Here is a 20,462-nt window from a genome sequence, read left to right as displayed (position 1 = left end):
AAGCTACATAATGTATATAGATTTTTCCCTTCTAGGTGTATGTGTGTGTGTGTGTGTTTGTTTTTGTTTGTAGTGTGATTAACTACCACATTTACCCAAATTCAAGGTGACTATGAATTTAAGATGACCCAAGATATGGCAGGGAAAACAGTGGTGAGAAGAGGGTAGGTGGCTAGACCCTTTCTCTCCTGCCCCCTGCCCCTCTGCCCTGCTGCCTCTTGTTGTGCCATCTGCCTCCTTCCCCCAATTCCCCTCCAGCCACTTGCCTCCCTTTGCTACTTATTTTTTATGCAGCTCTGGCTCCAGCTCTGGAGCAATCAGTGGTGACAGCTGAGCCCAGCCCAGCCAGGAAGAGGTGGTGGTGAAAGTTCTGGACCTGGCTGGATCAGGGCTGGAGCAGAAGATGAGCAGTGAAGGGGGCAGTGGCTGGGAAGGCAGGCTGTGTGGTCTTCCCCATATACCCCTCAAGCCACACATTGTGGGTCTCCACTGCAGTGTCCCACACTCACCACATTATCTCCCTTGTGATCTCTCCATCATCGGCCCCCATCTCTGCACTGGCCAATTCTCAAATCTAAGACGAGGCATTTTTCACTCCCATGTTCACTGGGGGGGACCTTGTCTTGCATTCAAGTAAATACGATAGTTGCCACAGATAGAAGATAAGTCACTGTTGTCTGCTTTAAAAGTATGAATGCTTTTGAGCAAGAGAATTAGATGACATGACAAGAGCGAAGTGCATCCCGTAGCTTAACGATGCAGCGTTACTTTTTTGTACACTAGTTCCTGTAATCAAGGTTCTAAGCCATGCTGTCCACCATTAAAAATGTACAATATCTTTTTTCTTATTTTTCATTTATTTATTTACCTCTTAGAGTGATGGACATGCATGTTCTTACTAGTGCATTTCAGTAATGCATATTCTTTTGAACACTGATTACTATGTTCATGAAATGACAACTTTTTTTCAAAGTTTCAAGATGGCCTCATGCTTTTTGTTTTGAATTAAAGGCTGATATTTTCTAGCACCTGAAAAATTGTCCTAAAGCCAGAAAAAGTGAACACATGGGTTTAGGAGGGTTTGGATGAGGAAAATTGAACTCTTCAGTGAGGCATCCACTCTTTATAAATATGTGGACAGCTTGTTTATAATACGTGTTGGTAAAGGCTGCGGGTGGAATTTGTTAGCCCTGCAGATTTGAATTTTTAAGTGAGTAAAAGGGTTAGCATCTTTTAAAACTAGTGGGTTCAGTCTCAGTGGGTTCAGTCTCACCCTTTGGGCCTCTTCTCAGGCCTGCCTGTCATCTACACTGCTTCTGCAGTGGTCTCTTGAGCATGGCCCTGTCCATTTGCTCTTGCTCTGCACATAGCCAGGCCTGAAAATGAGGTGGTGAAGCTGCCTTGAGAACTCCCCTGCTGCTGCTTCCAAGCATGCTGGAAACAGACCTTGAGAGCAGTGGGGATGGGCACTCTGGGGGCAACTCCATAGCCTTGTTTTTAGGTTTGGTGTCAATGAAGCACAAGGCAATGGACTGGGACAGTCTCAAGAGCAGTACTCTATCTGGCCAACAGCAATAGAGATTGAAAGTGCAAGGTTCACCCATGCTTTTATTTTGGTATGTATTCTTTCGTTGCCAAGGCTATCTTCGTTAGGGATTTGAACATGTGAGGTTCTACTGTAATCTGAGTGTTTGTATCATGTAGCATGTTCTGCAGGGCTTACATACTACCAAGATCAGTTGGGCTTCCCATGAGCAGAGTGCTGTCTGCACAAAACCAGATACAGGATCAGAACTTAAATAATTTAGGGCTAGAGTGAGTAATGGACTTAGAAGGCCACAAACTAGGCATTACAGGGCATTTTTACATGTGCTCCAGGAGGTACGGGGAGGGGGGCGCTTTAATTAGTGAGTCACGATAATTAAAAGCACCCGAGCATCACATGCAGTTGCATTGCCCGCACTGAAAAATGGCAGCGAGGCGCTTTGAACTGAATGAGCTTTAGTTCAAAACGCCCCACCACTGTTTTTCAGCATGGGGACGCTGATGCATGTGATGCCAGAGTCTGCTGGAGCACATTTATTTCCATGTTCCAGCAGACTCGATTAATCAAGTCTGCTCCAACATGTTGGATTTCCAGTGCATGGGAGCCAGCTCCTTGCACGTCTATAAGATCCCCCGGTGCCTAATTTATAGATACCTGGCCTCCAAGATGGAATCTAAACCCCCAGTTAGCCCTCTTACACATCGCATATGTCAAAGAGAATAGTTCATGTTCTGTGTAATGCTAGTACACTGTTTTGTAAATGAAGGAGTTCCTCCTAGGCTTCTGAGATTCCATCCCCATCAGGGGGCAAAATGGACCATCTCAAGAAAATTAGATCCTAACAATAGCCTAATAAGCAAAGATTTTTCATACTATTGTGGTAGCTGTCTCATTCCACAATCATAAAGAAACTTCAGATAAATTTCTGTAAAGTCTTCCGTGAGCTATACAAAAAAGGATCTTGTGCAGTTTTAAAAGTTTGAATTGGTGCAAATACAAATAATATGCACTCCTGATATATTTCAGATTTTTGGGTGGAGAGGAGGTTAGTAAAAACTACCATATCCATGTGTATTCAGAACTGAATCCTGCTTCTGAAATGCAAACTGAGTTCCCTCTCCCAGCTTTTTAATGAAATAATATTTAAATTTTAAGTGGGGATGGGCAAGGGAAAATTAATTAGATTATGCCTTCATTAATCCTCTCTTGCCACTCCATTTCAGAAAGCCTGCAAAACATTTTCTTTGTATAGTGTGTGTGTGTGTGTGTGTGTGTGTGTGTGTGTGTGTGTGTGTGTGTGTGTGTGTAGATTCATAGATGCTAGGGTTGGAAGGGACCTTAACAGATCATTGAGTCCAACTCCCTGCCTAGGCAGGAAAGAGTGCTGGGGCCAAGTGACCCCAGCCAGATGCCTATCCAGCCTATGTTTCCATTTAAAAAAAAAAGTCTCCTAAAATTAGGCTTTCAGTTTCCTGGGAGTTTTCCTGGAGGATGTTTCCTATAGACTCTGTTGTGTGCCACATTTAAGCAATTTATATGAAAAGACAACCATCCCTTTTCAATTGAAAACACATATGTTCTGAATTTTCTAAGGAAAAGGCAATTTTCCTTCCCCTTACTGCTTAGTTGGTAAAAGCATGACATATTTTTAACAGACATATTTAAACTAAATAAATAAGAATAATAAATCAGACTTCATTTGAGCTAAGTCAGTCTGTGACCTACAGTGCTTTTGTAACCATGGCATGATGAGGGGTATTCCATCCCTTGGAGAAAAATGGAAAATGCAGAGGAGGATTTCTGAGAGATCACAATGTGATTGCCAAAAAGCCAGTTGTTGAAGTAATTAAAAACCAGTATCAGCAGAACTCCACTGTGTCACTCCCAATTATCTGTCTTAGTGTTGCCATAGGCACAAGTTATGGAGTATAAAGGCAGAATTCGCTCTCCTCAGTTTACTTGACAATGCACTGGATACTTTTTTAGCAGGAGAGGGGGAGAATTGGAAATCAGATGCGTAAATTAAATGTCACTTCAGTATATCCGTTTTAAAAACATTATGTAAACTTGTATTAATATGCAAATCCAGTACACCTGGAACATACGCCATGAAGTATCAACACATTGGTCATTATCTGCAGTTGGTTAAAACAGAGAATCCTGTACAGCATGCAAAATTGAACCTTTACCCTTCATCTGTTGTAAATGCCTACCAGATGGTGGATTAGAGAGAACTTCAGATAGCCACTACAGACAAAATCAATGGTGATGAGTAACTACTGTGCTGTAAACAGCATAGTTTGTTTAAATATCTTACATAAATTATATGCAGTTATTTTAGTACAGAATACTCAGATGTATCATTCTTGATTTTTTTTTTTTTTTTCTTTCCTTGATGTATGCAAATTTATTGCAGATTTCTGGGCAGAAACTCTTACCAGCAGCCTTTTCTTTTTGCAAATTTGCAGCAGGAACAAAACTTTCTTTGTAGTAAAGAAGAATCAAAGTCTCTGCATAGGTTACTTTCAAAGGAAAAAAAATCTTTATTCTGTGTGTCCCATAGCAATCAATACTGTTACTTTTTAATTTTTTTAATCTTTTTTTTTTCTGCCCAAGCCATTCTTAGTATTTTATCTATGTATTGGAGAGCAGAGCCTGTGTAAATGGTGGTAGCCAGGTACAGACATTACACTTTTACCAGTAAACGTGTTCAGAAACCGGTTTATAGCCGTAACAGAACAGAAGTTGAGCACATGCAGAAATGGTAGGAACTGGTCTAAAATTTGCCCCCCCTCGAAAAGGGTGAATGTATGTTCTGTTCACTACCAATCTAAATTATGCCACTTACAGAAAACTATATAACTTAGATCGATTTCCCTCTTGAACTTTTTAAATGTGTGCGTCTAGCCTCTGAGTGTGAGGAAATGAGACCAACTTTTGGAATCTGTAGACTGAGGATGTTTTGTGGGAGAGGATGATTTAAATTGTCAAATTCCTTTCCTTGGGTAATAACAGACTCCAAGGCCATTCTGTATCTATAATTTCCATGGTTCCCATTATACATGCAAAAAGTTCCTTATTTTTCAGAAATATGTTAGATGTTTAACTGGGACTGTTTCCTTAGGAATACTTTTGTCTGTTCAGGAGCTTGGTGAGATTTGCTTGTGAGAAGAGGGGCCTGTTTAAGTCACCTGTTAATCTGGACTATGTCTTTATAAAACCATTGACATTTGATTTGCTCTGTGACTTGCTGCTTCTAGTATGAAAAGAGAGATCCAGAACAAACTGGGGTATGTTGGTGATGAAACAGTAGCAGAACAGTATTTCTTGCTCTGTCTTATTATACGTAGAGACCTCCCAAATTTGAGATTTTGCGATTTTCGTAGAAACCATGAATTTGTAGGTCCCCTGTGGAAAAAGCCTGGTTCCTGCAAAAAACTTGGGAAGTGGCCAGCAAGTGGAGGGGAGGGAGGGAGTTGCAAACAGAGGTGGGAAGCCCTGGCATCCTGAAGCGATGGGGAGGGGAGGGGTGGAAGATTTTCTCAACGAAGCACAGTGGGCTCTACCACGCCTCTGGCCAAGGCCCCCCTCCCTCTCCGCCCTGAGATTGACAGATGACCATCTGTCAATCTCAGGGGAGCAGCAGGACTTCTGGGGGCCCTTGGCCAAAGGGGTGGGGGGACCCACTGTGGTTTGCTGCAAAAACTCGGACCACGAAATCAGGGGGCAGCTGCCCTGATTTCAGTAGGTCCCTAATTATAGAGTAGTTTGGCACAGAGTAAGGAAAGTAAGGTGGATATACGGGTGATAGAGCAGTAGACTGGGGTCAAGATACAGCAACTCAGTTTAGTGAGTAGTGAGGCTGAAATGCTTGACTTCTGCAGCAGCCCCTTTTTGGATTTAATTAAAAAGGTTTGTGTTTCTCTCATCCTTAATATAATCAAATACGCTGAGTATTGGATCATTTTGATGTTTGTGGCACCGTAACTTCAGTGACACTAATCATTGTTTTTTGTGAATTTAGTATAAAATTGCTGTGGCTCAGGAGATGTGATATGCTGCAACTTGTATGAGTTTATTATTTTTAACAACCCTTGAAGTCTATGAATATTGGAAGTTATTTAAAGACTGCAGTTGTCAGCTGAGTAGTTGGTAATGTGTTGCTGCCTATCCAGGGCTCTTCAGCACCTTGCTCTCATTCCACCCGAGTCAGTCACAGTTGCCAATTCAAAACTGAGAACCTGAAGGTCATTGTTAGATAAATGAGCTTATAGCCAAGTAGACCATCCATACTTCACAGAAAAATTATTTATGAGAGAGAACCAAGATCTTTCCTGCAAGAAATGCACCAGACTGCAACTAGCACTTTGTCTGCCAGACCTTTGGTAGACAACCTTAGCCAGTTTCTTTGATAGAGAAATAGGAAATTTTGCCTTTGATCTCAGCTCTGACCTAGGGCATGCACCCAAAAGTCATTCTGCTGACATAGTTTCTAAGAGTCCTGTAACTGAGAAGAATAACTACCAGGGATCTACATTTTTTTGTCCAAGATGTGACCAATGCATTGAGTATAAGCAAGTATTTGTTTAATTCTTTAATACAAGTGAAAAGCCATTTTGCTGTGTCAGAACAGGAAACTTTTCCTCCTTAAGTTGTTACTGTATGACTTTGAGTTGTATGAATAGGAAGCCTGACTTGAATGTAATTCCCAGGCTATATCTAGTTGGAAGATTCAAGTAAAGAGGACCATAGGATTTTCTTAGGAGATGTTAGGGTAATAAATAGTTCAATGATCTAATTCCATTATAGGGACAGGTGAGTAGCCCTAATCTGTCTAATGGAGAAGAACAAGCTATATTACTGGCTTCAGAGTCCGTAAACCAGTAGAGTTTGGAGAGTGAAAAGGGGTATGTTTAGCTGCTAAAGAATTTTAAATTGGGAGGAAATTGGGAATTCTTTCTGCTCTCCTTTAGTTAAACATTTTTCCTCTGAATCTCAGCCTTGTCATGGGTATCTTCTGCAGAGGATGGTCCTGCTGCCTGGTATCTGGAGAAAGAGGTTTTACTTTTGTGGACTTTTTTCTTTCTCATGAGGAAGAGTTGAAGTTTCCATTGGAAAGGACCTTGTCAGAGGACTGGTCCCTCTTTACGGCCTCTGCAGCTGCCCGTTCATTGGATTCTTCTGTTACCACATGGCCCTGCACAAGGGCCTTTCACCTGGTTTTGAAATAGCAGCTAATTAGAGTCAAGGAACAAGAGCACCCAGCTGAAGAGATTCCACTGCATGCCAATGTCGAGCAGTTTGCTAAAGAGCAGAAGTGTCCTGCAGTGCAGTGGGTTTTTGGTTGCAGATGTGTTGGTCTAAGGACAGAGGCAGGAACCTTGCCTGCCAGGAGTGTGGTGAGCTGTCAAGCAGCTGTCAGTCTCCCAGAGTCAGGACATTAATACACTGCCCTCCACAGGAGGGTGACAGCCTGCCCAGTGCCCTCTTCCCTGGTGTCGTAGATTGGATTCACTGACAGATTCCCTACTGGATGGGAGGAGCAAAGGAACAGCCCCTTCTTGCCCCCTGACCAGAGAGCACACCTGCTCTAGCCAGGGAGCTCTGAATGTGTCCACACCTCCATTGAACTCCTAAGTTATGTGCTGATACAGAGTGCTGAGGAACTTCTAGCACTGCAAACGGATGTGGATCCAGGGCTTTAGAATGACAAATGGGGGAGTGGGGAAGCTCTCCTTCAGTTCAGACCCAATGCTATTGGAAAGTCAATGGAGAGACACCAGTTGACTTAGGTCAGCCCCATAAAATTAATTCAAACTATTGATAATTAATTGAACTTCCAATTGGATTTGCTATTAAATTACGAAGGGTTGCTTCATTCAGTGTAAATTTGAAATTACTGTAGCTTCACTATGACCTTGAACATTGACTGTTATGTTAAACCAGGGAGTAGATGCTTGTAAATTTTACGTCATGACTTAAAATTAACAATGGGGTCGTAGTAATGGTAATGCATTCAGTTCAGGCTAGAACTCACATACTCCACATGTTGCAAAATTTGTGATATTTGACATAGTCCCCCCTTCATAACCATAGTCCCTTGGACCTGAATCTAGAAACACATGTAAGCATGTGTTTTAACTTTAAAATAAATGGGATTACTCACATACTTTAGTTATATTTATGCTAAGTAACTGAAAACAAGAATATGTGTTAGTGAGAACACTTTGACAATATTAAAATGGTTAGTAGCTCCATCATGATGTATATGGTATTACTGTTGTTTTTCACTGCAATAGAGCACATGAGTAGCTCTATTGAAGTAATGATGGCTATGTATATGCTTAAAGCTAGGCATCTATCTTGAAGACCTAGGGCATAATATCCTGTGCATGATAGGTTAAAGTAATTTTCTGCTACAACTTCATTGATTTTTTTTTTTTCATTTACGAGAGTTATACCAATGTAATTCACTTTACAAATGTGTTTGTGTGCCGCGTGCGCACGCGCGCGCACACACACACGTGTTTATTTATGTATATGTGTGTGTGTATACACACACACACACACACTCTTAATTGGTACTTAATGAGCATGTCTACATGTTTTATTAACACGCTTTTGGTAATGCGTATTACATTTAGGACGTCCATTGGGAGGCACCAGAAAAAGGCTCATTAGCCTATTTTAGTGAAAGCACACAGTTTTTTGTGATACTTTAATGCACGTTAAAATAGGATAATGTACATTAAAGTGAACGTGTAGACATGCCCAGTGTTTAGGAACTTAGTGCAAAATCAGTATTCTCTTTTACCATGCTTTCTGTTGAATAGTTCCAAGAGATAAACTGACCAGGGGCCTTTGACACTCTTTCTCACGCCATTCTCATAAAAGAACTAGGCAACTGTGGCATTGACGCCTACACAGTCAGATAGGTGGCAAATTGGCTAGATGGTCGCACCCAGAGAGTGGTGGTGGACGGGTCATTTTCGACCTGGAGGAATATGGGCAGTGGCGTTCCCCAGGGCTCAGTCTTTGGGCCTGTACTGTTCAACATTTTTATCAGTGATCTGGATGTGGGTGTGGAAAGCATGCTGTTCAAATTTGCTGATGACGCAAAGACGTGGGGAGAAGTGGGTACACTGGAGGGGAGGGGCAGAAACCAGCTAGATCTAGACGGGTTACAGAGGTGGGCGGATGAGAATAGAATGGAATTCAATGCAGACAAGTGCAGGGTACTGCATCTAGGGAGAAGAAACCAGCAGCACACCTGTAGGCTGGGGAACACCCTTCTCAACAACACAGTGGCTGAAAGGGATTTTGGAGTCATTATTGACTCCAGGATGAACGTGAGCTCCCAGTGTGAGGAAGCAGTCAGTAAGGCTAGCTGTACCTTGTCGTACATCTACAGATGCATCACAAGCAGGTCCAGGGAGATGATCCTTCCCCTCTATGTGGCGCTGGTCAGGCTGTAGTTAGAGTACTGTGTCCAGTTCTGGGTGTTGCACTTCAAGAGAGATGTGGTTAACCTTTAGAGGGTCCAGAGGAGGGCCACTGGCATTGTCAGGGGGCAGCAGGCCAGGCCCTACGAAGATAGACTAAAGGGCCTGAATCTATTCAGCCTCCACAAGACAAGACTGAGAGGGGATCTTATAGCCATCTGAAACTCACCAGGGGGGACCAGCGGAAAATAGGTGAGGCTCAGTTCCCTTGGGCACCACCTGGGATAACAAGGAATAATGGCCACAAATTGATTGACAGCAGGTTTAGTCTTGATATCAGAAGGTATTACTTTATGGTTAGGGCTGCCAGGCTCTGGAATGGGCTCCCACAGGAGGTGGTGCTCTCCCCTACCTTGGGGGTCTTCAAGAGGAGATTGGATAGATATCTGGCTGGAGTACTAGGATCCCAGCACTCGTTCCTGCCTAGGGCAGGGGGTCAGACTTGATGATCTGTTCAGGTCCCTTCCGATCCTAGAATCTATGAAACAGAGCATTATAACACTGAATAGTCATACCTAGAAACTGTAATGTACCAGTTATAAAAGGGAGGAAGTGTGGGCTTTTTCCCTTACAAAACTCTTCAGGGATGTGTTAATGTCTATAAGATGGTGTTGTAATAGTTAATAGTTAAACCCAGCCAATAAATCTACTAGGGCAGATGGCCTCTTACGTGCGTGATGAAATCAAAAAAGACCCTGAGTTAAAGCATTAATGGAATTAATATTGTAAGGAGTCTTACAAGGTAAATATCTCTAAACCTGGTGATAAAATGTGTTTCATGTTAAAAGCCTCGTATTACTGGTCATATGAAATGGTACATATATCTGGTCAGTCATAAACAAAAACTGATCCAGTTACTTTGGAAACGGAGGACACCAAACTTTCACAATCCTTTTCTATTAGTTTTACATTTGAAATATGAATTGGACTTGGTATGTTCATTGTTCTCACAGATTGAGAAATCATTGGTTTCACACTCTCAGGTGAGTGTGTTTAGATCTTAAAGTCTTTAGAATGAGGACTGTTTATGCCCATGTCAACACCTCAGGCTGCAGTGTAATATAGAGACGGACCAGCAAGTTCAGATACTGGAAGCAGTCTAGCTTCTGATTTAATACTAGTTTGCATATTTGCACATCGACTGTAGTATGCATTGTAAATCATATGCTGTTCTGTGTTTGTATAGTGCCTTACTAAGTGTTTCCCCATCTTGGACAGCCCTTCAGTGCTGCAGTGATAAGCAGGGATCCTGGTTTTCTCTAATTGAAAAAAAAAATCCTCAATTTTGGTTAAAAAAAAAAAAAAGTAACTCCAAATCCACATTTTTGTGCAATTTAAATGAAACGCCACTCATATAGATAGAGCTATCCACATAGATTTATAAATCTAGATAGATAGATCTATCCAGATAGACAGATCTCTCTCTCCTCCTCTATCTATAGATATATAGTGGTGTTTCATTTTAATCATGGAAAATGTGGATTTGGGGTGCCTTTTTTTAAATTGAAAATTGGGGATTTTTTTAAATCGGAGAAAACCAGGATCCCTAGTGATAAGCCTGATTACTGCTAATTGTCACCACCAGAATGAGGGATGACCTAGCTAAAGCATCTAAAGCCCATCAAATCTAATCATCCCAGCCTAGGAGGCAGCCATTTGAAGGAGTCCTAGCAGTGGAATGAGTGCACATATGACTCACTAAGCCTGTTTGTGACAAAAGACTTTAAATGCCTTCCTTGTAATGACGTCAGTAATCTTGTGGCAGATGCATGGTCTGTAACTTCTGCTACTGCCACTTTGTAAACCTAGTATGTTTTTCTTACAGTTGGTTCTTACTCCCTACTAAAAATGGTCAAAACTCTCTTTGATTATTCCATGCTGCTGGCAGATCCAAGCAGTCAGTAGGTATCCTGCTCTGAACAAGGTGGCATTTAAGTAGGTCTGCTGAATGTTTTTTCGGTTAGCCTCACTTCTGTGGACCCTCTTCCGTTTCTGCATAAAACAGCTGCTCAAGCATGGCCTCACTGTTCGAAAGACCTATGCCTTCATCATCAATATTTTAGTGCTTGTTGCAGCATGTCAGTGTTTGAAACTCAGTCAAGCCTTTTGACAAGCAGGAAGAAGCACAAAATGACTGTGGCCTTTCTCCAGCTGCTAGAAATCATGCCTGTACAATGTCCAGGTTTCACACCCAAAGCAAAACAGTAAGATCTACAGCTTTATAAATTCTAACCTTAGTAAAGACCTTGATGATTTTTTTTTTTTCAGTCCTAAGGGCTGCATCGACTTCCAAGATGCAGGAAAACCCTCCCTCAGCACACTCCCCAGGTAACAAAACCAATGAGTTGCAGGAACTCTTAAAGTATCTTAAGCCAAGTGCCAGTAACCTTGATTTTTGTTACACTAAGCCCAGGCCTGTCTTACATGCATTAGTGCAGTGTTTATGGCTCCCTTCCCCTAGCTCTACAGATGTTGTGTTGAATGTCCACATGAGAACGAGTCCCAATTAAAATAGTTTGAGAGGGTATTATTATAATAAGAATACCTAATTTGCTGAATAGGTAGCATTTTTCCAGCAAAGATGGTGAACCTGTTATAAACAGTGAATTAAACATTTTCACATCTGTATCTAGTTAATAGGTAATCTACTATTTGATTTTTTTTTTCATTAATGACCTCTCCAGTATCTAGGATCAACTCCTAAAAAAAAGTCTTACCAGCTTCTCACTACCAAGCTGATTAATCTGGTTGTCTCCCAGCATTCTCATGACACTTCTGAGTTGTGCGCTGACAAATAAGCAGGGGCGGTGACTTACTGTGTGTCAGTTGTTGTGTGATAAACTGTCTCTATGCCCACTCAACACTTAGGTTGAGTGCTAAACCACATCACCTTATTCCAGAATAAAACAAGGCTCTTATCTAATTAGCCATACCTAGCTGTATCATTTACTAACAATTTTTCTAATTTATGCTGTCTGAAACTCAGAAATGCTCTTTCTTATTTTCAGAGGTCATCAGAAAGCTAGCACAGCAGAAGTTTGGGAACATACAGAATGATTATCAGAAGGTAATTTGTCCATTCATATCTACATAAACTACTAGAAATAATAATTTAGCTGTAGTTTTCAGTTATCTGTCTTAAGTAGAGAATATATTATAAGCTGAAAATTGTATATGAGAATATCTGTGAACAAAAAGGTTGTTTGAGGGGAGGGGGTATTGTGTTTTTTGGTTTTTTTTAACCAGAAAACTTTTTAAAATGCTAGAGAGCACCAGAAACAAATGTATCTTATTTTTACTCAAAATAAAGATTTGAAGCCAAGGATGTTTTTAAAAAATTGGATGGAACTTGTTACTAGACACTGTGAACAAGGAGTTCCTGTTCCATTTTAGACAGTATAGGATTGCAGTGCTTCTAATACTGCCTGGGGCTTTTTTTGTACACACAATTGCAAGATTGTTTGCAAATATTTATTACAAAATAAAATTTGTGTGACTATAGACTTAGTAGAGTTTATTTAGTATTCCAGCTATAATGTGATTGTTACAAAGAGACTTAAGTCTGTCTGTGTGTAAAAATAAATAAATAAATAATGTTTTTTAATCCAAAAATATATAAACAGAACACCATAATTGTTGAGTACCCATGCTAGTTGCAGTTGTTATCTCCAGAAAGCTGAGGTCACATACAAATTTCAGCCATTGCTCCCAGAAAGCTGAATTCCCTTGTTCCACTGAGAAACATATTTTTATTTTCGGAGACGTGCCTATCACTTTAAACACATTTTCCAACCTTCTACCTACAACAGGGCTGTCCTACTTCTAGGCTCCTGTGGGCTGCACCAAGTGAGGCAGGGGTCACTGAGCTTCAGGCCCAGTGTACGCTCCTCCAATCCCCCACCTCCTGCTACATCTGTGCACCCATGTAGGCACCCCCTATCACTGCTGCAGCAGGTGCTTCCTCCCCCCTCCAGCTGTTGTACAGCTCATCTTGCCTGCTGACCCCCAGCACACAACCCCTGGAACAGAGGTGGGAGGCAGCAGCTGGAGGGGGAAAGGGGGAAACACAGAGACTCCAGCTGCTGTTGCATTTGCACCAATAGGGGGAGGGGGAGAGTGGTGGCTGGTCAGGAGCTGTGGGCTGCCAGTTGGACTTCCCTCCCCGATAGCATAGTATGGCTACACTGTACGCTCAAGTTAGCAAGTAGCAGTGGAAGAAACAATCCAATTCAGGTACAATAGTGGTTTGTGTTCCTTTGAACCACTCCTAAACATTATAGCCCCTGTTTCAGACATCATCACGTGTTGAGTTCTTGTAATATGGCCCTTGGCTGGGACCAAAATGGTTGACACAATACTTTGTACCATCTATTAGCTTGCACATGTCTAGGTATGAGGTTTATGGGTCTGTATGTTCAGATGGATGCATGGAACTCTGTACCTGGTCACTAGGCTTACATCAACGCCAAATTGATCATCATAAGATTTGAAGAGGGAAGGTACTTTGTGCTGTCCTATCCTTCTGAGAATTAGACTATGGCTACTGCAGTTCCCAGATTTTTTCCAGTCATGACACAACTTGGATAATTTCATGGATCCCCATACTTACATTATTTGTGCACTGACAAATAAGCAGGGACGGTGACTTATTGTGTGTCAGTTGTTCTGTGGTAAACTGTCCCTATGCCCACTCTTCCCTTGGGTTGAGTGCTAAACCACATCAGCTTATCCCAGAATGAAACCAGTTTATGTTGCCTTGGTTTAGGATAGGGGCTGTTACTGCAGTTCATGAGGGCCCACTCTGATAACTGCGGACATACTGCACCTCTGCTCTGCAGTGACTGTCCTGTGGCTGCTTCACTGATGCCCTTGTCACAAGGCCAGTGAGCCAAACGGGGGGCAACTTAGCCCTCTTTCATTTAGGGAGGAGCTGCCCCAGGTTAGCTCTTGCCATGGGTACAGGCACAATTATGGAGCAGCTGAGGCATGCAAAAGCTTTATTCTTGTTAATTGTAGACAGAGGGTGTAATTGCAAACTCAGAGAAATTAAAGGCTCTGCGGTAGGTGTTAGAAACTCCCAGCATGTGTGCCAGAGCGTGGCACTCAAGGTAATTTTGCCTGGGACACTACAGAAGGCATGGGCTCTGGGCAGCTGCTACTGGCCACAGGCTGCTTACAGTAGGTGACAGGGAGGCTGCAAGCCACAGGCGGGAGGCAGCAGCTGTCTAGAGCCCAGGCCGGATGTAGCAGGCAGCTAGGAGGTTGCAGACAGCTGATGCAGGCTCTAGAACCCTGGTCAGGCTTCATGGAGGCGGTAGCTGCACACATGCCTCAAGCACATGGCCAGGAAGGGGTTTGGGGCAGTGCAACCCCAGTCCCTTGCCCACTGTGCACCCTGAGGTGTGCGTACAGCCACCACTGCCACTTAACTGGTGCTCTGGACACAGTACAGCTGTTTGCAGCTTGCCAACCACCTGCTGCAGCTGCCCAGAGCCCAGGCCAGCTATGGCAGGCAGCCAGGAGGTTTCAAACAGCTGCACTGAACTCCAGCCAGGCTCTGTGGCATTAGCAGCTGTATGCATGCCTCCGGGCAAATGACAGGGGAGGGTTCAGGGTTGTGCTGCCCCTGGCCCCTTCCTGGCTGCTATACCCTGTGGCATGCATGCTGCTGCCACTGCCACAGAGCCCAGTGCAGCTGTTTGCAGCCTCCTGCCTGCCTGCTACAGTCAGCCTGGGCTGTGGGCAGCAGCAGCAGGCAGGCTGCAAACAGCTGCACCAGGGTCTGGAGCCCCGGCACTGGCTCCACAGTGGCGGTTGCCCATGAGTCTTAGGGCACACGGCTATCAAGGGGCCTTGGGGCAGCACAACCCTGGCCCTTCCCCTACCATCCACCTGGTGGTGCGTGTGCATCGACTGCCAGCAACAAGGATTGTGTCTCTTGTACATCTGGCACGCCAAGTTGAGGTGGGTCAAGGTTGGGGTGTTTTTTGGCACTTTGGCCAAAAACGTTGCTGACCCCTGCTCTGTGGGGACTCCCAACTGCTGCACTGCAACTCAGAGTTGTCACCCCTAGTTTGGGAATCACTGTTGTGGTACCTTGATAGCCTAGGTATAGTGTTTGGCTGTGTCATTCCTCTCCTGAAGCTAGGCCAACCTGTTACCAAACCCACAAGTTATTTTGGGTGCTAATAGTGCATTCAAAGACTGCAGAAAAAACACAGTATACCTCAGATAAAGTTGAGAGCATGGATTTCATGAACTAGTGAGTAAGGCTGTGCAAAGCTTCGGTAGCCAATTTGATTTGGAGGAGATTCGGCGGCTGAATCCCCGAATCCGAATCAACTCGGGAGACCCATTAAAAGAACCAAATCAAATCTGAAGCCTCCGAATTGATTTGGAAAAGATTCGGAGAGTCGGATCAGCTGGGATGAGGCAGGCACAGCTGGGTGGCTGCAGGTTCTCCCAGCTTGGCTGCAGGTTCTCCCTCCCGGCTCCTCTGGCTGTGCCTGCCTGTCTCTGTCCCCTGCCTGGCCCTAGCATCCCAGCACTTAAAAAGCCCCACACTCACTGGCTGCAGCAGCAGAGATTAGGGTCTCTGGGAGCTCGTGACAGCGCCCCCGCCATGCACCATGGGGCAGTGGGGGGAAGCGGGGATCTCCCCCCGACCTGGCACCTGCGTGGCAGCTGCCCCCTCGCGCAGGTGCAGTGTGGCTTGGCGGGGTGTGGCACGTGGTCTGGGAGCTGGGGCTGAGCATTACCATGCTTCAGGTAACTGCTGGAGCTGCCCCAGCTCCCACACCATATGTGACGCCCTGCCGAGCCGTGGTGCACCCGTGCCATGGGGAAGCTGCTGTGTGGGTGGTGGGGGGGGAACCCGCTGCCCTGCCCTGCCCTGCGCTGTGTGGTTGGGTGGGGGAGGGCTCTGCTGCAAGCTCCCAGAGGCCCTGCTCACCACCAAATCAAATCACTGCCCTCCAAATTGGCCAAATCCGAATGCAAATAGAATACTTCCCTACTCTCACAGGCCTACTAGTGAGATCTGTAAATGAAGCCATTTAATTGTGAGTGATAACTAAGTCTGAGTGTTTCCATATTGCTCTAAATGCTTGAATTGAGTTCATGAGAACTGGAAACCACTGCCAGCTATAATCATATTTACAGTGTCCACTAGATAAGTTTACTTGTCTTTCAAGAGTGGCAGTGTGTAATGTCAGAATAGTGTTTGTATGTTATCTGTATTGAAGAAGAAGAAGAAGAAAAAACTGATCTGCTTGTCCAACCTCAGTAGTATGTAAGACATTAGAACAAATTTCAAGGGAAAGAAAAAAGGAAGAAGATGGAACATAGGATAAAGTTCAACATGGTTTTGCCAAAGATAGATTATGGCAGGTTAATCTGATTCTAATTAGTTATTTTTGTCAGGAGAAAGATAAGGGGAATGCGGTAAATCTACTTTGTCTGGACTCCCCAAAAGCATTTGCTGAGAACACAGTGGAATATGGGGAAGATGGGTATTATTATGACAACTACAAAGTAGGTAAGGAATTGACTGAAGTGGTGACTACAGCTGAAAATGCTGAAATGGGAAGCTACCTAGCTGAAGTGAGGCTTCTAGGGAGATCCTCAAGGATTGGTGTGGGACTGCTTTTTAAAATATGCATGTTACAGTCTTGGCTCAAAAAACAGCAGTATGCTATTTACTGATGGAATAATGTTGAGAGACCTTATTAGTACAAAGGTTGGAATACCATAAAGAAGATTTGGGATGAGTCTGAGGCCTGGAGTAATAAAGTAATTAAAAAAATTCAACAGTACAAATTGCAGCATCATGTTCCTGAGGATTATAGCTGGAATTTTTCATATAAACTGGGAATTGGGAGTGACAGAAGAGAAAGCGAAAAAAGTGGGGTGTGTTTGTATAGTGGTTTTCAAACTATTTCAGGGAACCCTGGAGTTGTGCAGCAGGTCATGAGGGGTTCTGTAGAGATTGGAGGTAATGATGGAGCAGGTCAGGAGATGGTGCACCTGGCTCCGCATCAGTCTTTAGGATAGGGGTAAGGGATTCCCTGGCAGAAGTGATATGAAAGGGTTCATGACTTTCCACTGTGCTTGTCCATCACATAGTGACCATGAGATGTAGCGATTCCAAAAAATAATAATAATAAAAAAAAAAAAGTAAGCAGGATCCTAGGGTGTATCAAGAAAAGTAATTCTGATAGCTGTAGGGAAATATGCAAGCTACTGGTAAGCCCTTGTTTGGAACAGTATGTACTCTTTTGGTCACTTACATTTTAAGAAAGACTAATTTAAACTGGAATAAGTGTAAAGGAGAATTACTAGAGTAATAAGGGGGATGAGAGCCTGTCTAACAAGAGGAGACTAAAACCTTGGCTGCTTTATCCTAGAGAAACAAAGACAGAGAAGAGCTATGATTGCTCTGTATAAATACATCATCAGGGTAAACACTGGGGAGGGAGAAGAGCTATTGAAGCTAAGAAAGAACGTTGGCACTAGAACAAATGAGTACAAACTCGCCACGAAGGTGCACAGTCTGAAATTTGGTTGGAAATTCCATCAAAATAGTGACTTTCTAATCACAGTAGTGGGGCCAAAAATCTAGTTTTAAGATGCATCTTGAGAAATTTATGGATGGGGGCTATATAGTGATTATCAGGGATCTGAATTTTCCATTTGCTGCAGAAAAACATGGGAAAATGCAGATCCTCTTTAATGGAGAAAACTTGGATTTCTTCTTTTAAAAGAGAAAATTATGTATTTTCCTCTTTAAAGGAGAAAAATGTAGGAAACAGCAGGTTCCAGTCTGGATGGGCCTGCTTGGGGTTGCAAGGAGCGGGAACAGAGCAATCTGTCAAGAGGTGCCACATGTATGTGGAGAGGCAGCCGGAGCTCTACGGGTGTAGAGGTGGTTGGGGAAGGGGCACAGGCCACGGGGGGGGGGGGGGGGGGGGGGGGGGGGATGCAGGAAGAGGGAGCACAGGCCACATGTGGCGAGGAACAGGTGCCCCGTGAGATTTCTATACCCACAGCAGGGCGCGGGGCTTTAACAGCAGAGCCAGAACAGCTCCAGAGGAGCTGCCTCTCTGGCCCAGCGCTGGGTCTTGCCTGCTGGGTGGCAGCAGAGGCTCCTGCCCCAGAGTTGGTCCTAGCCCTGCACTCTGCTGTGGGCACAGAAATCTTGGGGGGGCCTTACCCACACATCCACTTCCTTCTTCACACACTGAGGGGCCAGCAGGTCAGGAGCTGCAGCAGGGCTGGGGGGCTGTTGGTTGGGAGTCGGGGGCACTGGCAGAGAGAGGGCAGCAGGCTGGGAGCAAGGGGCACTGGCAGGGCTGGGCAAGGGGCAGCGAGTTGGAAGTGAGGGGCAGCAGCATGGGCAGGGGTAGGGCACTGGTGCGTATTAGGGCTGCTCAGTGCCACAAGGCAGTGAGGGGGACAGCTACAGCTGAACCCATGTCCTGTTGAGCAAAGGAGGCAGGGAGAGCTCTGATTTTTCCATGATAAAAAAACAAAAAACAAAACAAAACCCAAAATCAAATGCCAAAATGTATAGGTATTTAGAATGGATTTGATTATAGTGATTGAGGCACTGGTAAGTTTCCAAATTGTGTTAAGATTGTAAATGTATCAATAAAACATTGTGTTCTACTGATACCTCTGTATATTGACATTTCATTTTAATTGCAGAAAAACATAGATTTGGGTTTTTAATCAGAGAATTTGCAGTTTTTAAACCAGGATCCATGGTGATTGTCAGAGAAAAGGAGATTAAGGTGTGTGTGTTTGTGGAGGGAGAAGGGGAAGAAGATCTCAAAGACTTCCATGACGAAAAGGGGGAAACGCTATTCTCTCTTGCCATGGGGGGCACTACACAAGGCAAAGAGTTTAAACTGCAGCCAGGCAGATTTAGATCCCACTTTAGGGAAAAAACTTAACTGTCGAAACAGTGGAACCAGCTGTCTGGGGAAATGGTGGAATCTCCTTAATCAGAGGTTTTCAAGAAGAGTCTGGATGGGCATCTGTTTGGAATGATTTAGAAACCTGTTAAGAGTATTGGAATAGCCGACCCTTGAGGTCCCTTTCAACCCTTGGCTTCTGTGCGATTACCTGCAAGTGACCCAATAGGTCCTTTTTACTCGTGTCCCCAGGGTTACACAGCTTCCTTAGACTATCTCAGATGTGTAGGAATTGTATTCTGTCAGGGTAAATCAGGAGTTGACTATAGCCTCATAAATATTCAGCTGATTATGTTGTCTTGATTTCTAGCTGTTTTGTGAGAGATGCTTGTATTCAGCTTCCATAATCGTATTTAGGTACCTATTTTCATTAGGTCTTTTTATTAAAAATATAACTAGGGCCATAAATACTCTAGATTAGCTCCCCCCTAAATCTTGAAAACCTGATAAAATTTCTAATAAAAAGAAGTTCATATAATGAATCTTTGTATTTTAGAATGTTTATATAGATGGATTTCTTTAATGTCCTTACGGGATTCAGTAATGTTTTCTTTTTGCTTACTTTTCCTGTAAAGTTCTAAACTGATGGGGGTTTTGTGGTTATTTTTTGAGGAAAAGGCAGAAGGCAGGGCAGGGTGGACCCTTAGAAACTAAGTGGGTCAGACCAGTATAATCTTTTGAAGGTGACAGGCTACTTATCAGTTATCAGTAGGGATCCTGGTTTTCTCTGTTTAAAAAATGCAAATTCTCCAGTTAAAACTGCATTTTTCTATTATTAAAATGAAATGCCACTATATACAGAGGTATCAGTTGAACACGATATTGATATATTTACAATTTTAAGGCAATTTGAAAGCCTACCAGTGCCTCACTATAACAAAATACATTCTAAATACCTATAAATTTTGGCATTTGATAGCGGGGTTTTTATCATAGAAAATCAGAGCTTCCCCTGCCCCCTTCACTCCAACTGTGGCTGTAGCCCCCACTGCTTTGTGGCACTGAGCTGCCCTGATATGCTGGTGCTCCTCACTTCTCATCCACAGCCCCGCTGGTGCCCCTGCATCCCCCTACCCCCCAGCCCTGCCGGAGGGGGCCCACAGCTGCCAGGGCTATGGGGTCAGAGACCGGGGTCCTCAGCCCCATGTCCCTCCCCGCACCCCAGCACCCGAGCCCTGGCTGCTGCCCGTGGGAGGCAGCAGCAGCTGCAGTGGAGCAGAGTGCGGAGTTCAGCTCCCCTTCCCCACGAGCAGCATGGCTGGAGCAGAGTCCATGGTGCGGTGGGGAGGCGTATGCAGATTGCCTGCTGCGGGCTTGGGGCTCCCCACCCTGTTGCCCTCCCCCGAGATCCTCCATGGCCCAGTGGCTGGGTCCCGGCACAGCAGGGCAGAGCAAGGTGGGGAAGCTTAGTGCCACTGCTGAGCCCCACACTACCATGGT

General features: G+C 44.1%; 1 protein-coding gene across 9 annotated transcripts in view; it reads left to right on the top strand.

The window, feature by feature from the left end:
• The window catches only part of PROM1 (prominin 1), a 109,361-nt gene that overhangs the window by 22,745 nt on the left and 66,154 nt on the right, over window positions 1-20,462 (top strand). For 5 of the 9 annotated variants that reach the window (XM_059721593.1, XM_059721595.1, XM_059721594.1 and 2 more), the window contains exons 3-4: window positions 11,317-11,376; window positions 12,057-12,115. In XM_059721593.1, coding sequence (XP_059577576.1) covers window positions 11,317-11,376; window positions 12,057-12,115 — 119 coding nt within the window. The remainder of the gene's footprint in view (window positions 1-11,316; window positions 11,377-12,056; window positions 12,116-20,462) is intronic. The other 4 variants (XM_014607625.3, XM_006278622.4, XM_014607624.3 and 1 more) reach the window with 1 other exon arrangement.

Source organism: Alligator mississippiensis, chromosome 2 (genome assembly GCF_030867095.1).
Source record: "Alligator mississippiensis isolate rAllMis1 chromosome 2, rAllMis1, whole genome shotgun sequence".
NCBI classification, from domain to species: domain Eukaryota; kingdom Metazoa; phylum Chordata; order Crocodylia; family Alligatoridae; genus Alligator; species Alligator mississippiensis.
Note: the sequence above shows the minus strand (reverse complement) of the source record. Positions and strands in the feature narration are given on the sequence as shown.